The sequence below is a fragment of the Amblyomma maculatum genome, chromosome 4 (assembly GCF_055883805.1).
Source record: "Amblyomma maculatum isolate TAMU_Amacu chromosome 4, ASM5588380v1, whole genome shotgun sequence".
NCBI classification, from domain to species: Eukaryota; Metazoa; Arthropoda; class Arachnida; order Ixodida; family Ixodidae; genus Amblyomma; species Amblyomma maculatum.
The window spans coordinates 44,557,096-44,580,591 of NC_139347.1; the positions used below are offsets into that span (position 1 = coordinate 44,557,096).

Genomic DNA, 23,496 nt, shown 5'->3' on the forward strand with positions numbered 1-23,496 from the left:
ACCAGCTTCAGGAAGGAGGCGGGAATATTTTGATGAGCGGTGGCGAGGTGGCGTGGAGAGGTCTTCAGAGCATAGGGGAAGGTCCAGGCGTAGAATGCCGATTGAGCAATCAATAAGGGCTGAGTGAGCGGTTAAGAAGTCAAGGCCAAGGATCAGGTTATGGGGGCATTCTTGAAGCACGGTGAATAAGACTGGTGTGTGACGACCAGCAATGGTTACGCTGGCGGCACACATATCAAGCACGACAGCAGGGCTGCCATTGGCGACACGAACGGTGGGCGAAATTGCTGGCGTCAGTACTTCCTTCAGGCGACGACGAAACGCGGAACTGAGAACAGAGAGTTGGGCACCGGTATCAATAAGGTCCGAGACAAGAACATCATCCACAAGGACTTCGATGAGGTTAGATTGTGGAGCACAAGTCAACAGCGGCTTTTCAGTGCGGGTTGCGAATGCAGCGTCACCTCCGGGAGCTGCATCGTCTAGTTTTCTGAGAAACGGCCGGCATAGGACGGTGAAGAATTATGACGAGGAAGAGAAGAGCGGGAACGTCGGGTTTGCGGGAAGGCGACCAGCTGGAAACACGAACAGGTGGAACAAGATCAGTACGGGGCGGGTCAGGTAGGGGCGAGGAACGGCGCGTTGCAGAGACTCCACTGCGATTGACATAGCGGAATGGGCGTGACGGCAAGTACCAGCGGTTGCGGCAGTGACGGGAGATATGACCAACACGAGAACATTTGAAGCAGATTGGGCGATCGTCAGCGGTACGCCAGTCGTTAGGATTGCGGTAGCGGCATCAAGGCATAAAGCTGGTGTTAGAGGCAACAGCGATCACAGGAGGGGCTGAGTCGATGGCGTCCTGGATGTGGCCAGTAGAGATGCCAATATTAGCAACCTCCTAGCGAACAACAGCCTGGATGAAGGATACCGTAGGCAAGGTGTTGTCCGTCAGGAAACAGCGAGAGCCATGGCCTCGCTCATTTAATCTCGTTTCATTTTAGCTCAGGTGTACGTCTATCCTTAGGAACATAAATACACATGTGCTGGTCCATTCCCAACACGCCACAGTGTATTGTTATCTGGTGTACCATGCTGACATTTAGCAGTGAAGAACGAAGTGTTTGGGTGGGTGGACGAAGACGACGTTGAATGTTGAGTTGTGCGGTTAAGCGGTGCTCATAGATTCCGGAGTGGTGTTGCCCTCTGGTGCGTGATTTCCACTCGTAACAGTATTATACATGTACAAGGAATGAAGTGTCGTTTTGCATTCTGTCTTCAAGAAAATACACAACAGCGAGCCTTGTCTCTATTTGTCTCCGGCACCAACCGTTAGTTCATTCCGTGCATCAGTAATAGTCCTATGCAGGGTGAACATGGATACCGCATTATATGTACGGCATTGTTCCCGTCTCTAGAGCACAAAGTTTTCGAGAATTTCTAGGGTAAACTGACTGAGACCCCAACAACTGCAGAGTAATGCTGAGGGACTCCTGCTGCACTTTTGGTTATTTAATTAAAGACTGCTAGGATAGCATCTGGAGTGTCAGAACACTACCGAGTTCAGCGACTGTTCTGCGACGCGGCCTCGAGAATTAATAAAAGCATTGTATAGAGCCTTTACATTAGACAGCTCCGCTCCTTCGTCCAAAATTAGTGCTTCGCGGCACAGTAGGGGGGCCTTTTGACGTAGTAGCTTTGCTGTCTCTGACCTTTTCATAGAGCCTTTACATTAGACAGCTCCGCTCCTTCGTCCAAAATTAGTGCTTCGCGGCACAGTAGGGGGGCCTTTTGACGTAGTAGCTTTGCTGTCTCTGACCTTTTCGTTTCTTAGGAGGCGCCGCACAGCTGTTGCATGAAGGGAGACATTGGTACAAGGAGATTACAGCCATCATTGGCATTTTTTTTTTCCACTCTTAGCGGAAGGAGGCATCATTGTGAAAAGTGGTTTAAAATGTACACATTTAAATTCATGATATTTTAGGTGAAGAAATTTGCATTTTAGCTGCAAAACTGGCCGCGTTGGAGTTGCCACCACACAAAATATGTACGAAATATCACATTCGCCACGAAAGCAAGCCACATTGTTTATCTGTCATAGTTAACGTGTATAATGGTAACGCTGCTGATCTCGCATTAGGGAATCAAGCGAGCGGATGGAGACATGTCCAGGACCGATCGAAAAATTGAAGTGCCTTCTACGTTGCTGTTCTTCAATCCTGAGTTGAAAAAAAAAAAAAAAGTAAAATAACAAGTCTTATGTACGGAATGTCACTATCTCCCTGGGAGCGTGACATTTTCGTCCACTGTCCCAGATGGACAACCATCCTCTTCGTTAAAAGGCACAAACATTTAGTTTATGAATACTAGTACCCACTTGCCTTAGCAACAGTCGATTTCTTTACTATCACTGGTTCGCACGCCAAATGAAAGGGGTCAAATAGAGGAAGGGGTATTCAAAAGCTGCCCGAAAAAATAAAGAGCACAATGCGAGAAAGCAAGAGCACCCTAAATTTCGCTGATAAAAACGGCTCAGCGCCACCTGAAATCGTACAAATAAGGACCCGAAGCTCAAATATGTTGCCCTTTTTTTATTTTTGCTTTTTTTTATTTTTTCAATTCTCCTATACGAAAAAGTAACCCGAAAACATGCGTTGAGTTTGGAGATCACACAGTTGTTGCCGGTTTGGACATGAACTTGCATTTCTATTCAGAGCACTTTCAAAAACGCGCCGGGGGCGGTCAATGCACTTACTTGCATCATGATGATGGGTCCCCCGTTCTTGATGAGAAGTGGTTCGATCCTCTCGAAGAGCTTTACCATAAAACGCTCGACGTAGAAGAGGTACCCTGAACAAAAATTCCAGGACACTTTGGCGACTAAAGTGCTGAAAGGTGAAAGCCTGAGTGCTGCATTCTGCTACGCGACTGTTGCGAATGTAGCGATGAATGCTACGAGTAAAGCGAGCGGCTACTTTTTCACATGCATTTATTCAGTCAATTTTGCTTGGCAGCGACGAGATTGCACTCCTAGTATCTTCGCAGTTGTTCTACGTTCACTGTTGTGTGGTTGATTTTACCGGGTGCGCGGCATTAATTAGTAATTAATTAATTACGCAACAGTCACTCGCTACTACCTATTATTTAATTAGTCTGTAATGAGTAAATAGTACTTGTTTAGCCAATAATTAGTAATGAGTCATTACATAGTACTCAGTGATCAGTAATTATTTATAGTAATCAGTAATTAAATAATTAGTCATTAATTAGTAATTGATCATCGATTGCCATATGGCCATATAAGGCATGCATTCGCGCATACTGTGGTGGTGCTCTGTGATTGGTCGAGACCTCCATAACGTCCTCTCGTCTCGACCAATCAGAGCCGCCGCAAAAGCGTGACACTTTTGCTGACGACAACGATGAGGCAATAATGGCTTTCGCCTTAAAAAATTGGTTGTGGTTTAACTTTGATTGACCCTGGTTGATAGCGAAAGCTTTTTAGTGCGTGGCACTTCTGCCCGCGGTCGCGGATTTCGCTTGTAGCGGTGCGACGCCTGCTCTCTCTCCGTGAGCTTGAGGCGCGAAGGAGAGTGTGGCGAGGCGAAAGCCTTTTCGCGATGATGTTGCTGTCCCTGTCGCTGTTTATGAACTGGAAGTGTGGATTAAAGATTGTGCATTTGTTATGAGTATCTATACTGTCTTTATTCAAGTGCACCACCTTCGCCCCGCTGCCGCAAAGCCCGAGCACACGCACCCACAGTCATGCGTTGCAGCAGCAGCCGCCTATCTCTGCCCCGCCATCAGGCCGCTACGCTGGCGTCCTCCTCGCCTTCCTTCCTGACGCGCGCTTGCGGAAGGGGGAGCGACGACTAGCCTCCCTGGCGCAGCAGCAGGGCCCTATAGCCTCCAGTGCTACCGCACTTGCCTCGCAGCAGGGCCCAACTCTACTCGGGCAACGACGGCATGTCTCCTTTCAGGGCTCCGGAATACTCTATTAGGGTTTGACCTCTAAGCTCATCTAAAGGTGAAAACCGTACGGTCACCGACGGCTATCCGAGGTAGCATAGTGAAGCTTTCGCGCCAAAAAAGAAATGCCCGAATAAGGCTTGAAAACTGGTCCGCGAGCTTAACATTAAGCGCCACAACTAGCCTCACAGCACTGGTACCTGTGGTGCTTTCGATCCAGATAGCTCAAAAGCAAGATGCGCCGCTATAGCTGATCGTTACAACGTTAGACTGGCCAATCCGGAGCACGCACTAAAATTCTGCTCACGCAGGCCTCGTGTCAGTGTGTCAACTCGAGAGGAGTTGGAAGCATAAAATGCACTGCAGGAAGAACGTGGCACATTTTACGACGCATCAAATAGGACACAGCCCCACACAGGTATTGATCAGATTGTGTGGCTGTGGTACGCGCCGCTGCCTTCATTAGCTTTAATTCATAGAACTGCGCTGCTTTCGAAGCTCGAGGGGCCGCCTTCGTCAACGACTCCATTTCCAACTCGCTAGCGTGCCACTAGTGCTGGCTAAGTGCAAAAACAAAAAGCCATTTAACATTTGGAATGTGATGAAGATGACGAACGAACCTAGTAGCGCGAAATATAACCAGTTAAAAAACGCAGTCAAAGCGCATTTCTCTTGGTCCCCGTTAAGTGCTGCACACAACTGGTCGCCCGCATTAAAAAACAATAGGGAGGTTGAACTCTTCTAAACCTAGCTACAGAGTGACAGCTCTGACTTGGCTACGCTTGTTGTCGAGCTTCCATATCAAAGGTCAAAAATCAAAATCACAGGTTAAGGTCAAAGGTTAGAGGTCAAAGGTAAAAGGTCCTTGGGTTAATTGGCAAACGCAGTATTAGGTGGCCTACTTAACTTTAACCCAAACTGAAAGTTCCTGGCTTCAAGGTCAAATTGCCCCACCGGATGACAGCGAGATCTGGCATAATAGACATCTTGCTCTAGCACCACTGGAAAAGTGTCTGCCCTCTGATGGGCAGATAAACTTCTGTTTTGTTCGAGTCTCGGAGACAAAAAAAAATTTTGCACGCAAAAAAAAAAAAAAAAAAGCGCCGTCCAGTTCACCAAATGTGTACGGAAAAGTGATATTTCGGATTATTTTGCACAATGTGCAACGTGCTCACTTTTGTCCGAGGTCCGCAGGTTAATATTTGTGTCGTAGCGTAGCAACCAGTATGGCAAGCCTCCCTACAATGAAACGATAAGGCGTACAGTCAAGCAGTACATAACGAATTTGATCAATTGTTTTCAAATCGCCGCAATATGACAATTACTCGTTCTAATGTCACCAACGGTAAAGCAAAAAATTGTGGGTGGGAGAATGACAGCATCAGATTAGTCACGAACTCCCACCGCTATTTTTTATTAGCACCGCTCGAGCGTAAAATAATGCCACCACAAATTGGCACAAGCCGAAAGAAACATACAGCAGCTGATGCATGCATTAAAGGCATAGGTTGTTTTGTAATGCTTAAATTGTTTTTAAAGAAACTGGCAACGGAGCCAAACATTTGCACACAAATCTCGGTTGAGGATTTTGGGGCTGCTTTGAGATGTGTTATTTATACGTATCAGCAAGCAATGACACAGCTATAAAGCAACAAGTCCTAAATATTGCTCCATTTGTATTTATATCCCGCTTCTATATAGGTCACAAAGAATATATGTATCGTTTCGTCTTGAATATTGTTTGTGGCGACTTTCGCTTAGTATCACCTCAACCTTAATATTTCGGCGATAAATCTGAGGAACTGTTCCAGAAGAAAGCGCTTGTAAATTATATTGCTAACTGCGCACCTTGTTAGCATCCAGCATGGGCCAGCCCTCATCCTAGAATGATGAGGGTTGGCCCATGACCTCTTTTATAAGCATTTCAACCCAGAAGAGACGAACGCCAGGCCGGGGGAAATTTTTCTCATTGTAAACAGGTAGGCATCTGGCGGCAGCAGGAATCGAACCTGGTACCTCCGGAATGCGAGATGGATGTTCTAAGACAAGGCCACCACTTCGGTTTGATCCCCCTCATTGTCGCTGAGCACGGCTTTGTCAATTTTTCGTAGCGCAGGATGCCCCGAGATTTATCTCGAATGTTCGCCGCCACGTGCGACAGCTTCAACATAGTTCCAGACCATTCTAGGGGCCCTTGGCGAGTTTAGATTGATGTTTCTTCGCCGGTTTTGAATTGAGCGCTGCCGACAGCAGCGGCCATTATTGTGCAGTTCGACAACCGCCGAGCACGTTTCCTGCTATCGCCACTACCGAGTTTACGTTTCTTTTCAGGACGCAAGTCAACCCATAAATAGTTTCCTACAAAAGTATTTCGTTGCCTTCCTGGCTAAAGATCTGCCGTCGCCAGAACATGACAGGATGCAGTAATCTGAATACTTAAGCATCCAAGTCTCATTATTCGGCTCGCTGCTTGTATTTAAAAAAAAAAAAAAAAAAAAAACGTCCGCATAAAATCATGTCGTTTCTATCATCCGTCTACATTTTTAGAAGAAAGGTTTTTCAGATCTTGCCGTTTTAGTTTCCACTCTTTGAATTATTTTCTTGTTTTTGTTTGTTTGTGTGTTTGTTCTTGACATTTTTGAAGAACCCGTGCAATTTCTCTTTTAAAACTAGCATACACTTCTCAAACGTGTACCGACTGTATCGGCCACTTTCCAATGGAGGCGGAAAGCTAAGCACCCGTGTGCTGTGCGATGTCAGTGCACGTTCAAGAACCACAGATGGTCGAAATTTCCAGAGCCCTCTACTGCGGCGTCTCTCACAGACTGAGTCGCTTTCGGGCATTAAACCTGATAAACCAAACCAAATCCACGTTATGAAATGCTTCATTTCAAGGCTTCTCGGCATTCTAGCTTCAGGAAATCCCACCAGCTTCCAAAAAAATGCTGACACACCTTATTCTGTATCGTTCTGCTAAAAATGTTCTGAGAGCATGCACACGCACACCGCCCACAGCCCCTGTGCCTCATGAAAATGCCTCCAAATGCTGTTATTACTGTCTGTGAATAAGAACCTTATTTTGTAAGTACTCAATATCCACGGCTTCCCTTAGCCACAGCTGTGTGCGATGCCGATAACTTCGACAATCACAGTTCCGTCCTGGTGATGGAGTTTCCGGGCCTTCAAGTGTTCATTCAGAAAAGCAAAACGATATTGTTCTCAAACCTCTCCAACACCCCGCAGAACCCTCGGGACACCGGCTGTTTTTTAAGCGTGAAATGTTTTTAGCTCCCGTTTCCGGAGACCTTGAAGTGACTCCGTGTCAACAGCTAGAGCGAACATCCAGGCACCGATTTCTCTTCATCCGGGCACCATTCTGCCATCATCCGGGTACTGATTTTCTTTCATCCGGGAGCCGAAATGCGAACGTCCCGGCAACGAACGAGGTTTAACCAGACAAGTTCTCCGCTAACTAAGGCTTCCGACCCTTCCCATTGATGGGCTTCACAGTGCCACACATGCACGTATAACAGTCCCGACACCGGTGACCGAAGTGGCAGAACTTCTAAGCGTGTTTGGGGATTCGGAATTGAATCTTTCACTGTGTTGCGGCGTCAGCTCATGGCGTTTCCTTCTTTGGCAGGTGGGTGCTACACGCTCAGGGAAAACGTGAAAGCGCTGCTTCTCCTACATTCTTGTCAAGCCTGCGTCGCGTTGTGTACGCGTGCGCTTCTGCATCGTTCTGCAGTTCAATACTGTCACCGTCAAAACTACTTAAGCAGAACAACGGAGCCTGATAAAAGGAGAAGTAGGAAATGACTTGCGGAACGCTATCGCTATGTGAGTTTACGCCACAACGGAAGACTGTTCAGCTCTACAGAGAACGTGCTATGATTGCGTGCTTACACCTATTATCGATTACGGGATGGGCAATACTTTTCGTATGCACGGGGCTTTCCTTTATGGGGTTTCCGGAAATTTTATGGAGGGCTCCGGAAATTTCGACCCCCTGGCGTTCTTTGACGTGCACTGACATCTCACAGCACACGGGCGTCTTGCTTTTCGCCTCCATCGAAAAGCGGCCGCCGCGGCCTGGATTCAATCCTGCATCCTTAGGAACAGTAGTCGAGTGCCGTAACTACTGCACCACCACGGAGGGGTGGGGGGTCTCCTCTGGAAGAGCTACTTTAGTAGGTCCACAATTACAACCTGTAGTTCCCAAAAGCCTCTGCGAATCTCTTTTGCGCGTACTGCGTGACGGCCCCTCTTCTGGTCATGTCGGATCGGCTGGCATGCTTCGCCGTGTCCACAAATTATTTTACTGGCCTAAGATGCGATCGATCAATGAAATGTCGCAATACGCAGCCAGTTGCACGCAGAGCCAGCGTCACAAACATCACAAACATCCTTGTACCGCCTCCCAGAGCTCCCATCGACTAAGTCAGCATCGACCTGCTAGGTTCGCGTCCAGTCTTGATGTGGCAATCGTTGGATTGTCGCCCGCGCAAATTAGTTCACTCGGTACTGTGAAACGGCCGCTTTCTCATAGGGTACACTGTATCTGCTCTGCATAGTTTCTGCTCCGCATAGTGGTCTCTCCGCACAGTGATCTTACGGCATGGACCATCGCAGGCGAAAAGTGACTGCGGCCGCCAGTTCAATGCAAATGTCGTCGAGGTGGTAATGCGTATGTTCGCAACAATTTTTTGCCACTACACGACGTATCATCCACGAATAAATGACTTCATTGAGCAATAAACAAACAAAACGTTGACCAATATGCTGCTAATGTACATGGCCTAGGTAGGTTTACAAGAACTGGAGCGCCGTCCTTGTTTGTTACCTACTCTTTCCAAATATTGTGATTCGATTATAGGCACCGCCTAATATTGGACGCGATAGTGTGTATTTTGTCCGACGCATTTGGTGACCGTTGACTGGATGTCAATTCCCGGCAATGATGCCCGCGTAGAATTAGGCGGGTTTCAACTGTGCTTAAATCGGTTAAGACGTGCGAAAGAATTCTCTGGCATGGTTTGGAATGGTTTTGATGAGAGACTGGCACAAAATGTGCAACGTATTTATTTAGCTTCGAATGAGGGTAAGAGAAAGGCGCACTATTTGTTATCTCCAGTGCAGAAGGAGTGATTTCAATTTGAACGGAAAAACGTGCTTCGTTTACTTATGCTCGCACCTGTTCGTAACTAATGTTATCGTAATCGTTATATATGATTTAAAGTTCTTCCTAACTCCTTTTCCTTTATATATTAAATTCATTCTACTCAGTCGCCAGCTGTCCAGAATTTTTTTATTTGTTATGACTGATTACGATGCCTTTAACAACATGTCCTTGTTTCAGGGACAAAGCCCATTAATTAGCTTGATTGGAATTTCGTCCATTCCTATGGCTGTACGCAAAGTAATATTTGTCTCCGCCTTCTGCCAGTTAAAATTTGTCATTTGTAAGCTTCTTTCCTTCATGCTATCTTATACAGTTTCTTCATTCGGGGAGATTACCCTATCATTGTGCCTAAATTGTTCGGCAATAATTGATGTAATATAGTCTATGGCATCATCCCTCTCTAGGCACCTTCCCTCGGCGTCCTGAATCTGTTCCTGCTCCCAATGATTTCTCTTACACTGGCAGTTTATATGGCTCCAGAATTTATTTGCCTCCTCTTTAGTTGAGTCGCGCACTTCGGTCATCCAACGATCGGTGTGCTGTTTTATTTTACTCTGCACAAGTATCAGCATTTCAAAATTATTTTGTCGATAGGATTCCCAGTTTCTGTTTCTTTCCTCTTGAGATATCTGCAGTTTCTTAGCTTCTCTGTGCTCTCTGGAAGCCATCCGTCTTCGTATGATTGCCTGTTTAATTTCCCTTTTCAATCAGCTTCGAGGAGTGCTCCTACCTGTCCGCCAATTTGATTCTTTTACTTGTACAATTTTTGTACGGATGAGTTGTTCTAACTTATTATAATCCCACTCCTCCATGGGGTGTTCCTCTATCGTTTCCTCAAAGCCCGATGCTATTAGCTCTAGTTGTTTTTCGGTTAAATTTGCGTTTGCTCTTTGTTCTTCCTAATTTTTCCTTTCGACCAGGTGTCACATCTGCAAGTTTATAGTCACTTCCTAGGCTGTACGAGCCTTCCTCATATATTTTCATCTTCAAATATTGCAGATTCCTGGTGATATCAAGCAGTAATAAATGTCGTTTGCCTATTCCGGAATTCCAACATGATCTGGCCTTCGCAATTCCTTTCTCTATTCCCAATAACTAGGTTAAACTGCTCAAATATTTCTAGCATTAACTTCTCGTTGCCGTCATTGTATCCATCCAGACCCGCAATGTGCCGATTCATATTACCCAGTAAAGTTATCGCGACCCCTTCTCCAAACTGTTTGGTATCTTCACTGAGACATTTAACTAGATCCCTGTTTTCCTGTTTACATTGGTCCCCTAGTCCATAAATAGGCTACCCCTAGCCATACCTTTCTACCTGCTATTGTTCCTGAAACCCAGACATGTTTTTTGCAAGCTGGTTTTACCATTTGCCAATTGGTTCTTAGGTGTATCAGTATATCAACACTACTAACCTTCTTCTCGGTTGTCGTTCTGTTGCACTCTTCCCAAACACAGCCTTCGATAACCGGTGGCTCTTCCAGGTCTCTGACGTGTCTTGCACATTGAATATACACCGACTTCATCATCTCTTAACTATAAATAGAAATTTCAACCACTTCGTTCTCTTTCTGCCACCTTTGAATGTTTATGTATGGATAATGGAGTTAAATTTATTTATTTTTTAGCTTTCTTCCTACGTCTTCTTTGGTCGGTTGGTTGGAGTTGTTCTCCAGCATGACATATTCTGCTTCATTGTGACACCCTACGCTCGGAACAACCGCAGACACCTAAAAAAGCTGCCGCACGACCTGTCAGGCGCCAGCCTTAGTGCCTACCTTTTCGCTGAAATTCCTTGCCAGGGCCTGCTCTACGTACTTCCTCGTTGATATCTGTTCGAAACGCATCTCTGGGCTTAATTGTCTAATTCTGGTACTGCGCATACTAAAATCTGCACCCTTGGAGCTACTGCACGCAAATCTCCCACTCCCTGTGCCAACTGCTCCACTACTCTCGCACCGTCACCTTTTAAAATATCATTTATTCCTGCCGCTACCATTACATTGTCGCCAGCACCGCTGTGCAGCCGCTCTGGGCAGCATACCAAACTCTCCCATGTGTGTGTGTGTGTGTGTGTGTGTGTGTGTGTGTGTGTGTGTGTGTGTGTGTGTGTGTGTGTGTGTGTGTGTGTGTGTGTGTGTGTGTGTGTGTGTGTGTGTGTGTGTGTGTGTGTGTGTGTGTGTGTGTGTGTGTGTGTGTGTGTGTGTGTGTGTGTGTGTGTGTGTGTGTGTGTGTGTGTGTGTGTGTGTGTGTGTGTGTGTGTGTGTGTGTGTGTGTGTGTGTGTGTGTGTGTGTGTGTGTGTGTGTGTGTGTGTGTGCGTGTGTGTGTGTGTGTGTGTGTGTGTGTATATATATATATATATAGTGACGGAGAAGTTTCATGACCATAAAGTGGTATTAAAGGACTCTGACGTTCCACTTCTGTTTCACTTCTAGTGCATCTGTATTCCTTTACCCTCTCTCACCGGCTAGAACCACGCCACGCCGCCATGGATCTGACACTGGAAACGAAATAATGCAGTCACGTGACCCAGTCAAAACGGTTAGAAGTGCTCTTTCGGGGCCATCTATCGTGCAGACTACACCATACCATCTACACTTTAAAATGCGACTATCGTCTCTCAGTTTCGTTATAAATGTTAAGAAAGAACCAATATGGAATCAAAAGTGTCAATTACATCTTATTTCACTTCAGTAAGTGCATTTCTTCGTTTCCTTTTTCATGACTGACTAAACAAAAAATTTTCTAACCATTGACTTCGGAATCGTCCACGTATAGGCGCAGCAGACGACGGGGAAGGAAGAGAACGTAAAGGCAAAGAATCGGCATAATAGGCAAGCCCAGATCTGGGCTGCTCACCAAGTCCCGTTCGGCGCAGATGTACGGGCCGGGTCGGAGGATGACCATAAAGCCCAAGGAGTGAGCGATTCGCAGGAATCGAACCAGGTCCTGCTGCCCTTCGAAGTCGAACTGGCCTTCTTCGGGTTCGTGGCTGCTCCACTCGACGTAGCTGCACGGGCAAACCATAAAACGTTTTCCCATAAAGGATTTTTCCACCACAAAGGATTTTCTATGTGAACACCCGACGCTACACCCCAAACATGCGAGATCCATGGGCCTATGGCGTGATGCAAATCTCTAAGGCGTCCTCTTATCCACGTATTACTTTTTTACGGTTGCGCGAATACCTTAAAGGCTTGGTTAGTTCACCACATGAGTGACTCTATCCGGCCGCAATCTACGTATTTCATTGACAGGGCAGGGCAACACGGGACGACTGGCCTAAAGGAACTCTTAGGGATAAACAAAAGTTGGCCTATAGGGGAGAAAACCTGGGCCAGGGGGCGCTGCGCCGCTCTGTGCGTCAGCGCCCTCCATGGAGATCCCGTCAAAACCTACGCGCAGTGCGGCCGCGTCGTCTGCTCTCCGCCGCATAGAAAAGCATGCTGTCGTCTGCTCCGCGCTGCTCTCCAGCACGTGTTTGCGCGCGCGCGCTCGGTTGTTGCTCTCCTCCTCCGGCCGCATTCTGGCCGCCGTCGCGCTCCAACAAAGGGGGCTAGAAAAAAAAAAAACTGGAATGGAAAAGTGACGGCGCGCTTTTTCGCAAAACTCGTGAAAGTGTTTTTCTCTCTTTCGTGTTGAAACGATGGTTGTCGGTTTTTTTTTTAGGTATCTCGTACCGCTCGTATCTCGCACAACTGGCGGTGCCGCAGCAGCCATCACAGAACCAAGTCGGCCTCAAGAAACAGATATATGTCATTAATGCCATCACTCGGCGCTTATAAAGGGAAAACATACGTTAATCGTCCTATCCTCATATGCGATCCTGCTTCGGGAGCTCAAAACTGCGCATTCGCTAGAGGAGATAACTGAACTAGGGATTGCACAGCGTAGCTGTGGAATTAAGAAGACAAAGGTTTACTGGGAGAGATGTCCCCGCCTGCATGAAAAGTCGTCAGGCATTTCCTCGCTCTTCGTCTCACGGAGAGAGGAAACTGCCGAAAGAATGGCATGCCTCGGCTTCTCGTCAGTGATCCAGGTCGTTAAGAAACCTCTCGTCGTTAAAGGTAGATAAGTGATTGATTTCGGATGGCAGCGCCACAGCAGCGAACTCTCCCTGACCGCTGTCAGCAGGAACCAAAGGGTAAGGCGGCATGTTTTGTGCCTTTGTAGGGAACGCGTCCTAAACGCGCCGAAGGCAGGCACCACGGCGCCGGCAGCATCGCCTAAAACGTCTGTCCCCAAAGAGTTGAATAGGCCCCTTTCAAGTGAGCAGTCACAAATGGAAAGGAAGCTCCCCAACCAGCGCCCGGAGCACTCGTCGCTGTGTACACGCGTATCAATTCTCAACGAGAAGGCTGGACTCTTCATTCTCTGAACAACATGTAAGAGACATCAAGAGGTGCCGCCTCAAGTCCTTCAAGATACCTGTCGCTTGCCTCTGCCTTCGAGTACCGAATTCGCGTTCATGTTTTTTTTTTTGTCTGAGCCCGCCACCAAGCGCTCTTTGGAAACAATGTCCGCGGCGATCAATTAATCATAATTTCTCACTTTCGAAAACACCGATGAAAAGCGTGCCTCCAGCCAGCCTCTATGTCAGCCGGGGCACAGAAAAAAGCAAAAATAAGAAACACCACTGGCAAAGAGCGCCGGCTTTGCGCGCACAGACGCACGACCATCCCCCCTCGTCCTCACTCTCCTTCTCCCGCTCCGCTTGCACGTGCGGCTGCCTGTAGCACGCGCTCCCGAGCGAGCGGGCTGCGCAGACTCCGCAGACAGCCGCGCGCAGCGCGGGCGCGGATGCGCGTAGGTTTTGTAGTTCCTCTCCGCTCCGCTGGAAACCGAGCGCTGGCGTCGCGGAGCAAACTCCAGCTTTGGTTCCCTATAGACCAACACCGATCTGTGACGTAAGCACGATGCGGTGGCGCTTCTGTCGCTAGCGTGGTCCGACTGGGGGTGAAAAGTAGGGTTAACACCCATAGGAATACATGGAAGTGAAAGATTTCAAAACAGTTTTCTCATTTCACAGGGCACATACGATGTCGTTATTTAGCACAGAGCAACCATGATCATCCTAAAACAGATCGTGAAAGTATGAAATCTCATTACCGAGGCGAAGTATTTTTAAAACACCGCGAAACGTATGGGGGTGCGAGTTGAGAGGGCGACCCATAGAAATACATCACAACTTACCGCAACATTGTGCTCCGTTCAGCAGCGTTGAACCCTTCTCATGTTTTGGTGAACGTCTTGTACGACCCCGATGTCATGTTGTATGACACACTACATTCTCTTGCAACTAATGCAAGTCTCACGACTTGCGGGACCGCTCACAGCGCGATAAACTGACCGCGCACAGTTGCAGACGACTGTGCACCACCCACTGTCGCTAGCAGACGCTCCGGAGCTGGAGGCGGCCGCGGTGGGTATCGCCAGCTACTCTGTCGTCTGCAGCAATGCGCGAATCTCGTTCGGTTCATATTGTCGTATGGAGTTTGACAACTGCTTTTTAAATGTGATTCTGTCTAGCACGTATCACTGGAGCGACAGTATTATCAAGCTTATTTACTCCATGCGGCAGCATATCAGACTGTAAGCAAAACTGCGCGATTCGCTACACTCAGCTTGCCATTTGGCGGTGTCTGGATTCATAACACAGGTTATTCGGGGAGTTTTAAAAGTAGACTGCCTCCGTAAAGACGCTCCATACTTTATCACACACTTCTTCGAAGCGCTGGTCAACGTTTAACGACCGGCCACCACTTCTGATGCTCTGCGAAATGAGAAACATGTTGCGGTAAGTTGTGTTTACATGTATTTCTACGGGTCGCCCTGCCAACTCTCACCCCATGTTTCGCGGTATTTTAAAAATACTTCGCCTCGGTAATGAGATTTCATATTTTGACGATCTGTTCAAGGATGTTCATAGTTGCTTTGTACCGAATAAAGACATCACAGGTGCCCCGTTAAATGAGAAAACTGCTTTGGAATATTTCGATTCCATGTATTCCTATGGACGCTAAGCCTATTTTTCACCCCCAGTCGGCTGCGGCGCCGCGAGCGCCCCCTTTGTTTGTAAACACGGTGTTGGTCTATACCTATAAGGTTTACGTCGTAATCACAAAGAAAACACTCTTTCCGAATACGACCCTCCCTGGACAGAAGAGAGAAAGTAGAGAAGGAAAGAAAAAGAGTAGTGAGAGAAAGACGCGCGCAGCAACAGCCGTCGTCCACCACCACGGTGTCCACCACCTAAGCGGTGGCGGGTGCAATGACGGCCTACAACAGATAAAAATTCGGTGGCTGGGTAACCCCCGCCGCAAGCGGCGTTCACCTACCATCCCAGCCCCCTAGGGCCAGGAACGGCCTTCACCACCTCCCCCCCCCCCCCTAAGAGAAGGGAGGAAAGTGGGAGTGAAGGTCGAAAGACATACAGAGGAACCGTATTAGGAAAGGTTTGGATTTGATTTTGAGGTTTAACGTCCCAAAGCGACTCAGGCTATGAAGGACTCCGTAGTGGAGGAGTCCGGAGATTTCGGCCTCCTGGGGTTCTTTAACATGCACTGACATCGCACAGCGCACAGGCGCCTAGCTTTTCGCCTCCATCGAAAAACGGCCGCCAAGGCCGGGATTTGATCCCGCGTCCTTGGGCACAGTAGTCGAGCACCCTAACCACTGCGCCACCCCGGCGGGGTTATTGGGCAAGGAAAGGCGCACTATCTGTCACACTTGTTTATGTGGATGCCTAAACCGCGCCGTAAGGGGAGAGATGAAGGTAGAGTGAAAGTGGAAATAAAGAGGAGCCGTAGTGGAGGGCTGCGGAATTTTTTCGACCACCTGGGGATCTTTAACGTGTACTGAAATCGCTAAGCACACGGATGCCTGTCCGTTTCGCTTCCATCAAAACGCAGCCGCCGGAGGTCAGATTCGAACCGGAGTACTTTCACACTTTAATGCGTATCACTCTGGTCCCAATCACGAATTTCGCTGGTGGCGCTCCGACGCCTGCTCTCTCTCTCTCTCTCTCTCTCTCTCTCTCTCTCTCTGAGTTTGAGGCCCGAAGTAGGGTGCGTGCAGGCGAAACGAAGAGGCGTCGTGTGCTGTGCGATGTCAGCGCACGTTAAAGATCCCCAGGTGGTCGAAATTACTCCGTAGCCCTCCACTACGGCTCCTCTTTCTCTCTTTCCTCTTTCACTCCAGCCTTCCTCCCTTCCCTTACGGCGCGGTTGCGGTGTCCACAGAAAACAAGTGAGACAGTTACCGCGCCTTTCCCTTCCTATAAATAAATCAGTAATCTAAATCAGTAAATAAATCAGTAGGGTGCGTGCCGGGATGGTGCAGTGGTAAGACGCCCGACTACTGTGCCGGAGTACCCGGGTTCGAACCCGACCACGGCGGCTGCGTTTCGATGGAGGCGAAACGAAGAGGCGTCCGTGTGCTGTGCGATGTCAGCGCACGTTAAAGATCCCCAGGTGGCCAAATTACTCCGTAGCCCTCCACTACGGCTCCTCTTTCTCTCTTTCCACCATCCCTTCCCTTAAGGCGCGGTTGAGGTGTCCACAGCAAACAAATGAGACAGTTACAGCGCCTTTCCTTTCCTATAAATCAATCAGTTTTTAAGTAGGGTGCGTGCTTCGATGCGCGCGCATTCGACGCATGCGCGGAGAGTCAGTCGCTTCTTCGCCTTCACGAACAGCAGACGTGTGTGCGCGGTTACTCCCTCTACCTAGGCTCCGAGCTGTGCGCCGCGCTTTTGACTGGAGCCGGGCCTTCCGGTATGTGCGTAATCATTGCTACGCACCTACTTCGTATTTGATTAACTAGGCAAATAGGCTTTAATTTGTTTTGAGCTGTGCTGGCGCACCGCTTTATGACGATGCCAGATGCACAAGCTTCTTCCGCTTCTGAACATAGTGGCATAGTGACGTTGAGGCATCAGAATGAATGGTGTGATGAGCCTCAAAAACATGAATAAATGACAAAAAATGACTCATACGTATCAATGGTGTTCAAGCCAGACGCCTGCATGGTGCTGAGGCGGTCCATCCAGAGCTCTGGCAGAATCCTAAAGTAGTGTATGGCACCCGACATTATCTGCACTGGTTTTCCTCGTAGCACAAAGGCGTTCCGCTTGTAGTCGACGGCAAACACTCGACGCGGCTGGAAGAGGAAAATAATCAGCTCGCAAAATCCAACATACACGCCATACAGCACCTGTACTATTCATCGAAATAAAAATAATCTCTAATAATAAACAACGTATGCCATAAGAATTAGTATAGTAATGTCATGGCTCCATTTTGTGGTGCGGAGTAGAGCTTCAGCAGTGCAAGCTGGAACAGATAACGATAAGCCGATTGGATGTGTCTGAAGCATTCGCCGTGCTACATGCATGCGTCATAAAATGGCCCCCACTGTGACGTAGATGCATACTCCATATATGCGTGGCAAAACAATGTATTAAATTCTATTGAAACATATACGTATATATAAGGGTTCATGTACAATATACACTAATGCTACCGAGAAAAAAGTTTCAAGGATGAAAAATGGACATTCCTGCGCATGTGCGTCTCTTCCCTGCAACGATAATGCCACACACAAGAGCCCCAAACTCCTCTTTAAACAGCCTTGTCTCAACCCCCTGTAATAGCGCAGCTATGTGCATTGATGAGCGCTCATGAACAACGGACTGTCCATATCAACGCAGGTTATGGTAGGGAATTACAGTTCGGAGTAGAAGAATGTCTCATTGCCAGACGCAATTTTAGCAGATTAGAGCCCATCTCAATTGACATAGTGTTAGGGAAGTGCTACTGAAGTTGGCTTAAGGTCGATGAGGTTAAGATGTCAGGAAATTTGCTGGCATAGAGCAGCAGCAGCTGGAGGGCCTCACTGTTGATGGAAAAATATGTGGAAACACGGGCTCTGACACGACCGGAGCCAGGTCCCAGCTCGGAAGTTGACGAAAATTATCTAATGACGATGATAGCTATAAAGATGGTGACAGCCGACGCTACTAAATTGATCATAGCAGCTCTCGGCATTCTTCGCAGCCTTAGCCCATTGATCAGAGCGGCATAAGTACGACACCCGACCGTTCGCTGGCACCGCTTTACAGCAGGTGGCTACATACCTTGCAAGGCAACCTTCGAACGAAATAAGCAATTGCCAAGCGTTTACGCTGCAACACGCTAAACTGAACGAAAGCTGGTGCCACTATACTAGCCATACTTCTTGTTTGTTTGTTTGTTTGTTTGTTTGTTTGTTTGTTTGTTTGTTTGTTTGTTTGTTTGTTTGTTTGTTTGTTTGTTTGTTTGTTTGTTTGTTTGTTTGTTTGTTTGTTTGTTTGTTTGTTTGTTTGTTTGTTTGTTTGTTTGTTTGTTTGTTTGTTTGTTTGTTTGTTTGTTTGTTTGTTTGTTTGTTTGTTTGTTTGTTTGTTTGTTATAAGGCCTCAGACCTTCAAGTAAGGTCAAAGATCCCAGACTGCGCGATATTCTGGGATGTCTCAGCGATCGTAACGGGCGCAGGGCCATGTGGGCGGCGCTGTTGACGGGGTGAGATGTGTTGAGTCTAGAAGTTTATTTTATTAAAGCAGTTTGTCTCAAATGCTTAATCCTTACCACTCCTGGCTTCATCCATCTCTGCGAGGTGAAATAAATGATGAAGGCCACCCAGACTGCAGCCAGCAATCCGAAGGCCCTGTAATGTCGGGGCCAACCAGCAGAGTGAAATTTGATCTTCATCCTGTAATTATAACAGCAACGCTGAGCCCGAACCTCGACGGCAAAAGGTAAACTCAACAAAACTAGGAAACGCTCATTTTCTTAACTAGATTATCAGATTCGCAAATGCTAATCAGTCAAGTTGAACGATACGAAGGGGTTGACCACGCTTGTTGGTAGTTGGATCTGTCTGTCTATAGAGTTAAGCAGGTAAATAATTTGAGGACACTTAAGTTCCGCCTTTAAAGGTTCGGTTCGGTTTGATTTGCATGTTCATGGGGTTTGACGTCCCAAAGCGACTCGGGCTATGACACGGCCGGTATTCGGTACCGCATCCTTGGGCACAGCAGTCGAGCACCCTATCCACTGCATCACGGCGGGGAGGTGCCTGGTATACGCCTTTACAGGTTTTCAAAAGTTTTCAGCGAAGAGGAAGTACAGCGGAAAAGTAATTTGCCACTCGCTCAACTGCGTGTTCTGTAATTTACATGCTCATAATTATTATTATACGCCACAATACACTTCTCTAAGGGACATATTTCTGAGAAAACACCGCAATCAATAGACGCACCTTTGTCCATTTCAAACCATCTAGCTGGCGTGGCGGAGTGGTTAGCGTGCTCGTCTCGCACCCCGGATGCCCACGTTCGATTCCTCAGGTTGGCGATTTTTCCTACTCGTTTTTATTTATTAATGCTTCTGGGATTTTTCGCTCACGGCCAACGCCGGACGACGCGGGACGGCGGCCGCCGACGACAACACCGACTTTTCTGCGACACGGGGCCCTTAACGCTACCGTGTTAAAAGAAAGTGAGGGGGAGAGAGACAGACGCGCGTCGCATTAACCGTCGTTCACCGCCGTAGCGGCGGCCAGTGGAACAACAAAGCAGCAGTACCTAAGAATACTCTATTCAAAGGGAAGTTATTCAACTGGTAACTTGCAAGTGTAGAGGTTTCGTGCTCTGCGTATTGATTGACTGAACGTCCTTTATTGAATAGGAAGGCTCATTGGCCATGGATGGGGGTAAAGGGGAGTAGGCAGAATCTTCATTGTTTGCACAGGTCGTCACTCAAATCATATTGCTCTGACCAGGCCACTAAGGGAGCCATACTTGGCAAATATCATCTGTGTGTTACCATCAGTTATGGCGCAGTTCTTTAAAGCCTCCTGTACACGCATACTACTATGAAGATTTGTGTCTGTCACGGTGTCGTTTTCGCAGGTGCCATTTGTTGCACTCAGGAAATTTGATATCCTATCAGATGTTGAATGGTCGATTAATGCAGATTTTTCTTCAAATCGCTTGCGGATATGAACTCAAACACTGAATGTCGTGCACTCTCCTGCCGAGCTATATATATCCAACTGGCTCTGCTTTCACCTATTAACCACGTAAAAGAAAATCGGTGGGTATTCGGTTAAACTAGCCGGTCATTGACAGGCCCGAGCCCGGCCCAGGCCCATCCTTTCACAGGCCCGCGCCCGGCCCGGTCCCGCGGCTGTAAAACCCGTGCCCGGCCCAGGCCCGCCAATAAAGTTCTCTACCCGGACCGGCCCGCGGGCCGGGCCGGGACCGGGCTTTCGGGTAAGCCGTGCAGTGTTCTAGTTACGACTGCAGGAAGGAAGAAAAGAAAATGCACGGGCCTACAAACGGGCTCAGCCAACATCGCTGCCTCGTGCGGACAAAGAAAGAAAGAAAGAAAGAAAGAAAGAAAGAAAGAAAGAAAGAAAGAAAGAAAGAAAGAAAGAAAGAAAGAAAGAAAGAAAGAAAGAAAGAAAGAAAGAAAGAAAGAAAGAAAGAAAGAAAGAAAGAAAGAAAGAAAGCGCGCACCCCTAGAAAAGCCGAGTGCTGCCAGGCCGGGGATGCTGGCAGTCGAGCGGTTCCACAAGTAGCCGGAGGTAGAGAGCTCGGGCTAACTCGTGGGTCGCCTCTTTTCCAATTCCAATATCCATGCGGGGGTCCAAATGAGTCGAATTTTTCTGTTTATTCGTCTACTAGGCAGAATGTGCCGCTTCCGGCGACATCCTACACTTTCCAAAATTCCAGATGGCCGTTTTGCTATCGCTAATTATGAAATTGGCTTCCGTTCCAACGCACGCAAGTGCTATCGCGACTTATTCAGCCGTTTCCGTGTTGCAGCTTCTAATGATGGTGGCCGATACGGGAGCCCCTCTGCCGTCGACAACCGAGGCAACTGCCGCACCCGATCTGCCACTCGCGTCCATGTACGCAACCGACTTGCTGTCCATCTTATCCCTCCTCTCTGTATTGAATATGAGATCATGCTACGAGGGAAGGGGGAATCAATAAATTGCCTAGGCATTCCTGCGGGATGCTTGACTTGCCTTGCATTCCTCTATCTGTTTGCAGGCCTACCATTTCGAGGATAATTATGTCCGTCGTCGTTCTATTTAGCCTTGCGAGCTGCGAAATTCTGACAGCCTCCGCTATTTCGTCGCAGGTATCGTGCACTCCCATAGAGAGGAGCTTCTGTGTCGAGGTGCTAACTGGTAAGCCCAGGGCCCTCTTTATGCACCGTCGAATGAGCGAGTCTAGTTTCGTCTTCTCCCCTGACATGATGTTTATAGAAAGGCGTGGCATAGCTCACGCGGCTTATTACATATGATTGGATTAATTTAAACAAGCTTCTTTCCTTCAGACCTCGTCCTTTCAGCGCGACCCTTTTAAGTATTCCAAGAATTTGCGTGGCAAATCACGTTAGCCTTTAGATTGTCCTATTATTATATTGTCACGTGCATGGTGGTAACAAGGTGACAAGGCCGTAAACACCAAAAGAGAAGACATGCGTAATCGCACTAGAATCAACTCTTTGTTGGGCGCACTTGCGCCCCCAAAAGAACTAAACAATCGGCGGCAGCAATAGCAACAATCGTGCTCGGCGGCCGTCGAACAAAGAATGCCCTTTTCACTCGTCAGCGCTCAATTTAAAAGTGGCGTAAAAACATATAGATAAAACCACGAACAGTGACTAGCATAACCGGGGACATTGTAGAAATATAAGCGCGTGGCTGTAATCCTTCGAGATACATCTCGAATTATCTGTCAGAACAAAGAGAATGGCAAAGCCGCGTTTCGAGACAACTAGCATGAACAAACAAATAATACAGAAGTGGGCCGAGTGCTAGATTCACAAAGATAAACCGCATGCCGGCGACTGTCGAAAAAGAAAAAAAAAAGGTTTTCATGATTCGCGGCAATATTCATTCTCCTCAATGAAGCCTTAAGATTCTGATTTGATCTATATTTAGAACTGATTTCCCCTCTACTTTAATGTCAAATTCCCAGATTCGCTTGCATCGGAGCGACTTTGGATTATAGACTCATGTCGCGCCATCGCGCGATGGGTATAAGAACGAGGACGAAAAATTTTATGCTAATCGATTGATGTCATGGCTATTTCCATCGCGTGATTGCGTGACGTGACATCACTCACGTGTATAATTACTTACTACATACCCTTCCACTCTAAACTCAGCTCCAAGTTTGAAAGATGAAAGGTCGCGCAAAGGTCAAAGGGTCACCTTTTTGTCGCACCACAAGGTGCGACAACAAGGTGGTCCACAAGGTTACATTTCAAGCGGTCAGATGTTTTAGGGAAAGGAAGGTTGGTTGGTTGGTTCACAGGAAGGGAAAGGCGCAGTAACTGTCACACTTGCTCTGTGGAAGGCAAAGTATATTTGTGACCACACTGTCCTCTGGCTCTTTGGTCAATGGCTAACCACGCTGGCACTGTGTGTTGGTTTATAGGAAAAGAAAATATGTGCTACATTTTAAGGCGAAAGCCTCATCGTTGTCGAGAGAAAGTTGTCAGCAGAAGTGTCACGCTTTCAAGAGCGAGAGTTAAGAATAAATTAATAAACCTTGGCGCCGCCGGGAATCAAACCTCAATCCCTTGGGATTCCCAGCCCAGCGCTTTACCAACTGCGCCACGCCCCGAATCGTGAAACGCTCTTCATAATTCCCCTTGTCTACCGTGAGAATGACAGCGGGCTTCCGCGAGTGACAGATACTGTGCGAGGTTGGCTGCTCCTGGCCCTACGGGGCTGGGACTGGTAGGTCACCGCCGCTTGTGGCTAGCCTGCCAGCGGATTTGTATCTATTGTAGGCCGTCATTGCACCCGCTACCACTTCGGTGGTGGACGACGGGCTGTTGCCGACGCGCGTCTTTCTCTCCCTCTTCTTTTTATTTCTTTCTTCTCTGTTTTCCTTTCTGTCCGCACGAGGCAGCGGAAGTGGCGCAGCTACAGAGTCAGTAGCAGGTCCGTCCATTTTCTTTTCCATCTTCCTACAGTCGCAACAACTGTAGCGGTTTAAATTGTCTAGAATTTTTTTTTTATGTGGACACCTAAACCCCATAACAACAGTTTCTCATCCTGCTTCTTGAAGGTCAAATGAAGGTCAAAACAGATACCGAAAAACCAATGGCAAAGGAGCCTCTACCGCAAGGAATTAAAGCCCAGCCCCGAAGGGCCGGGAGCAGGTACTCTTCCCTCTACATGACCGCCGCCGGTGGTCGTGTTTGATCCCGGGTACTCCGATTCAGTAACCGGGAGGGCGTCTTAACCAATGATCCACCGCGGCGGGATAAGGAAGTGG

General features: G+C 47.7%; 2 protein-coding genes across 2 annotated transcripts in view; one reads left to right on the top strand and one right to left on the bottom strand.

Moving 5' to 3' along the window:
• The window catches only part of LOC146190884 (beta-galactosidase-like), a 39,653-nt gene extending 18,197 nt beyond the window's left edge, over positions 1-21,456 (bottom strand). The window contains exons 1-5 of the mRNA XM_084600252.1: positions 21,256-21,456; positions 17,149-17,312; positions 12,012-12,162; positions 5,145-5,208; positions 2,756-2,850 (exon numbers count right to left, since the gene is read on the bottom strand). Of these exons, the coding sequence (XP_084456378.1) occupies positions 2,756-2,850; positions 5,145-5,208; positions 12,012-12,162; positions 17,149-17,312; positions 21,256-21,456 (675 nt within the window). The remainder of the gene's footprint in view (positions 1-2,755; positions 2,851-5,144; positions 5,209-12,011; positions 12,163-17,148; positions 17,313-21,255) is intronic.
• sgl (UDP-glucose 6-dehydrogenase sgl) overlaps positions 1-23,496 on the top strand; it is a 59,637-nt gene that overhangs the window by 922 nt on the left and 35,219 nt on the right. The window lies entirely within an intron of this gene.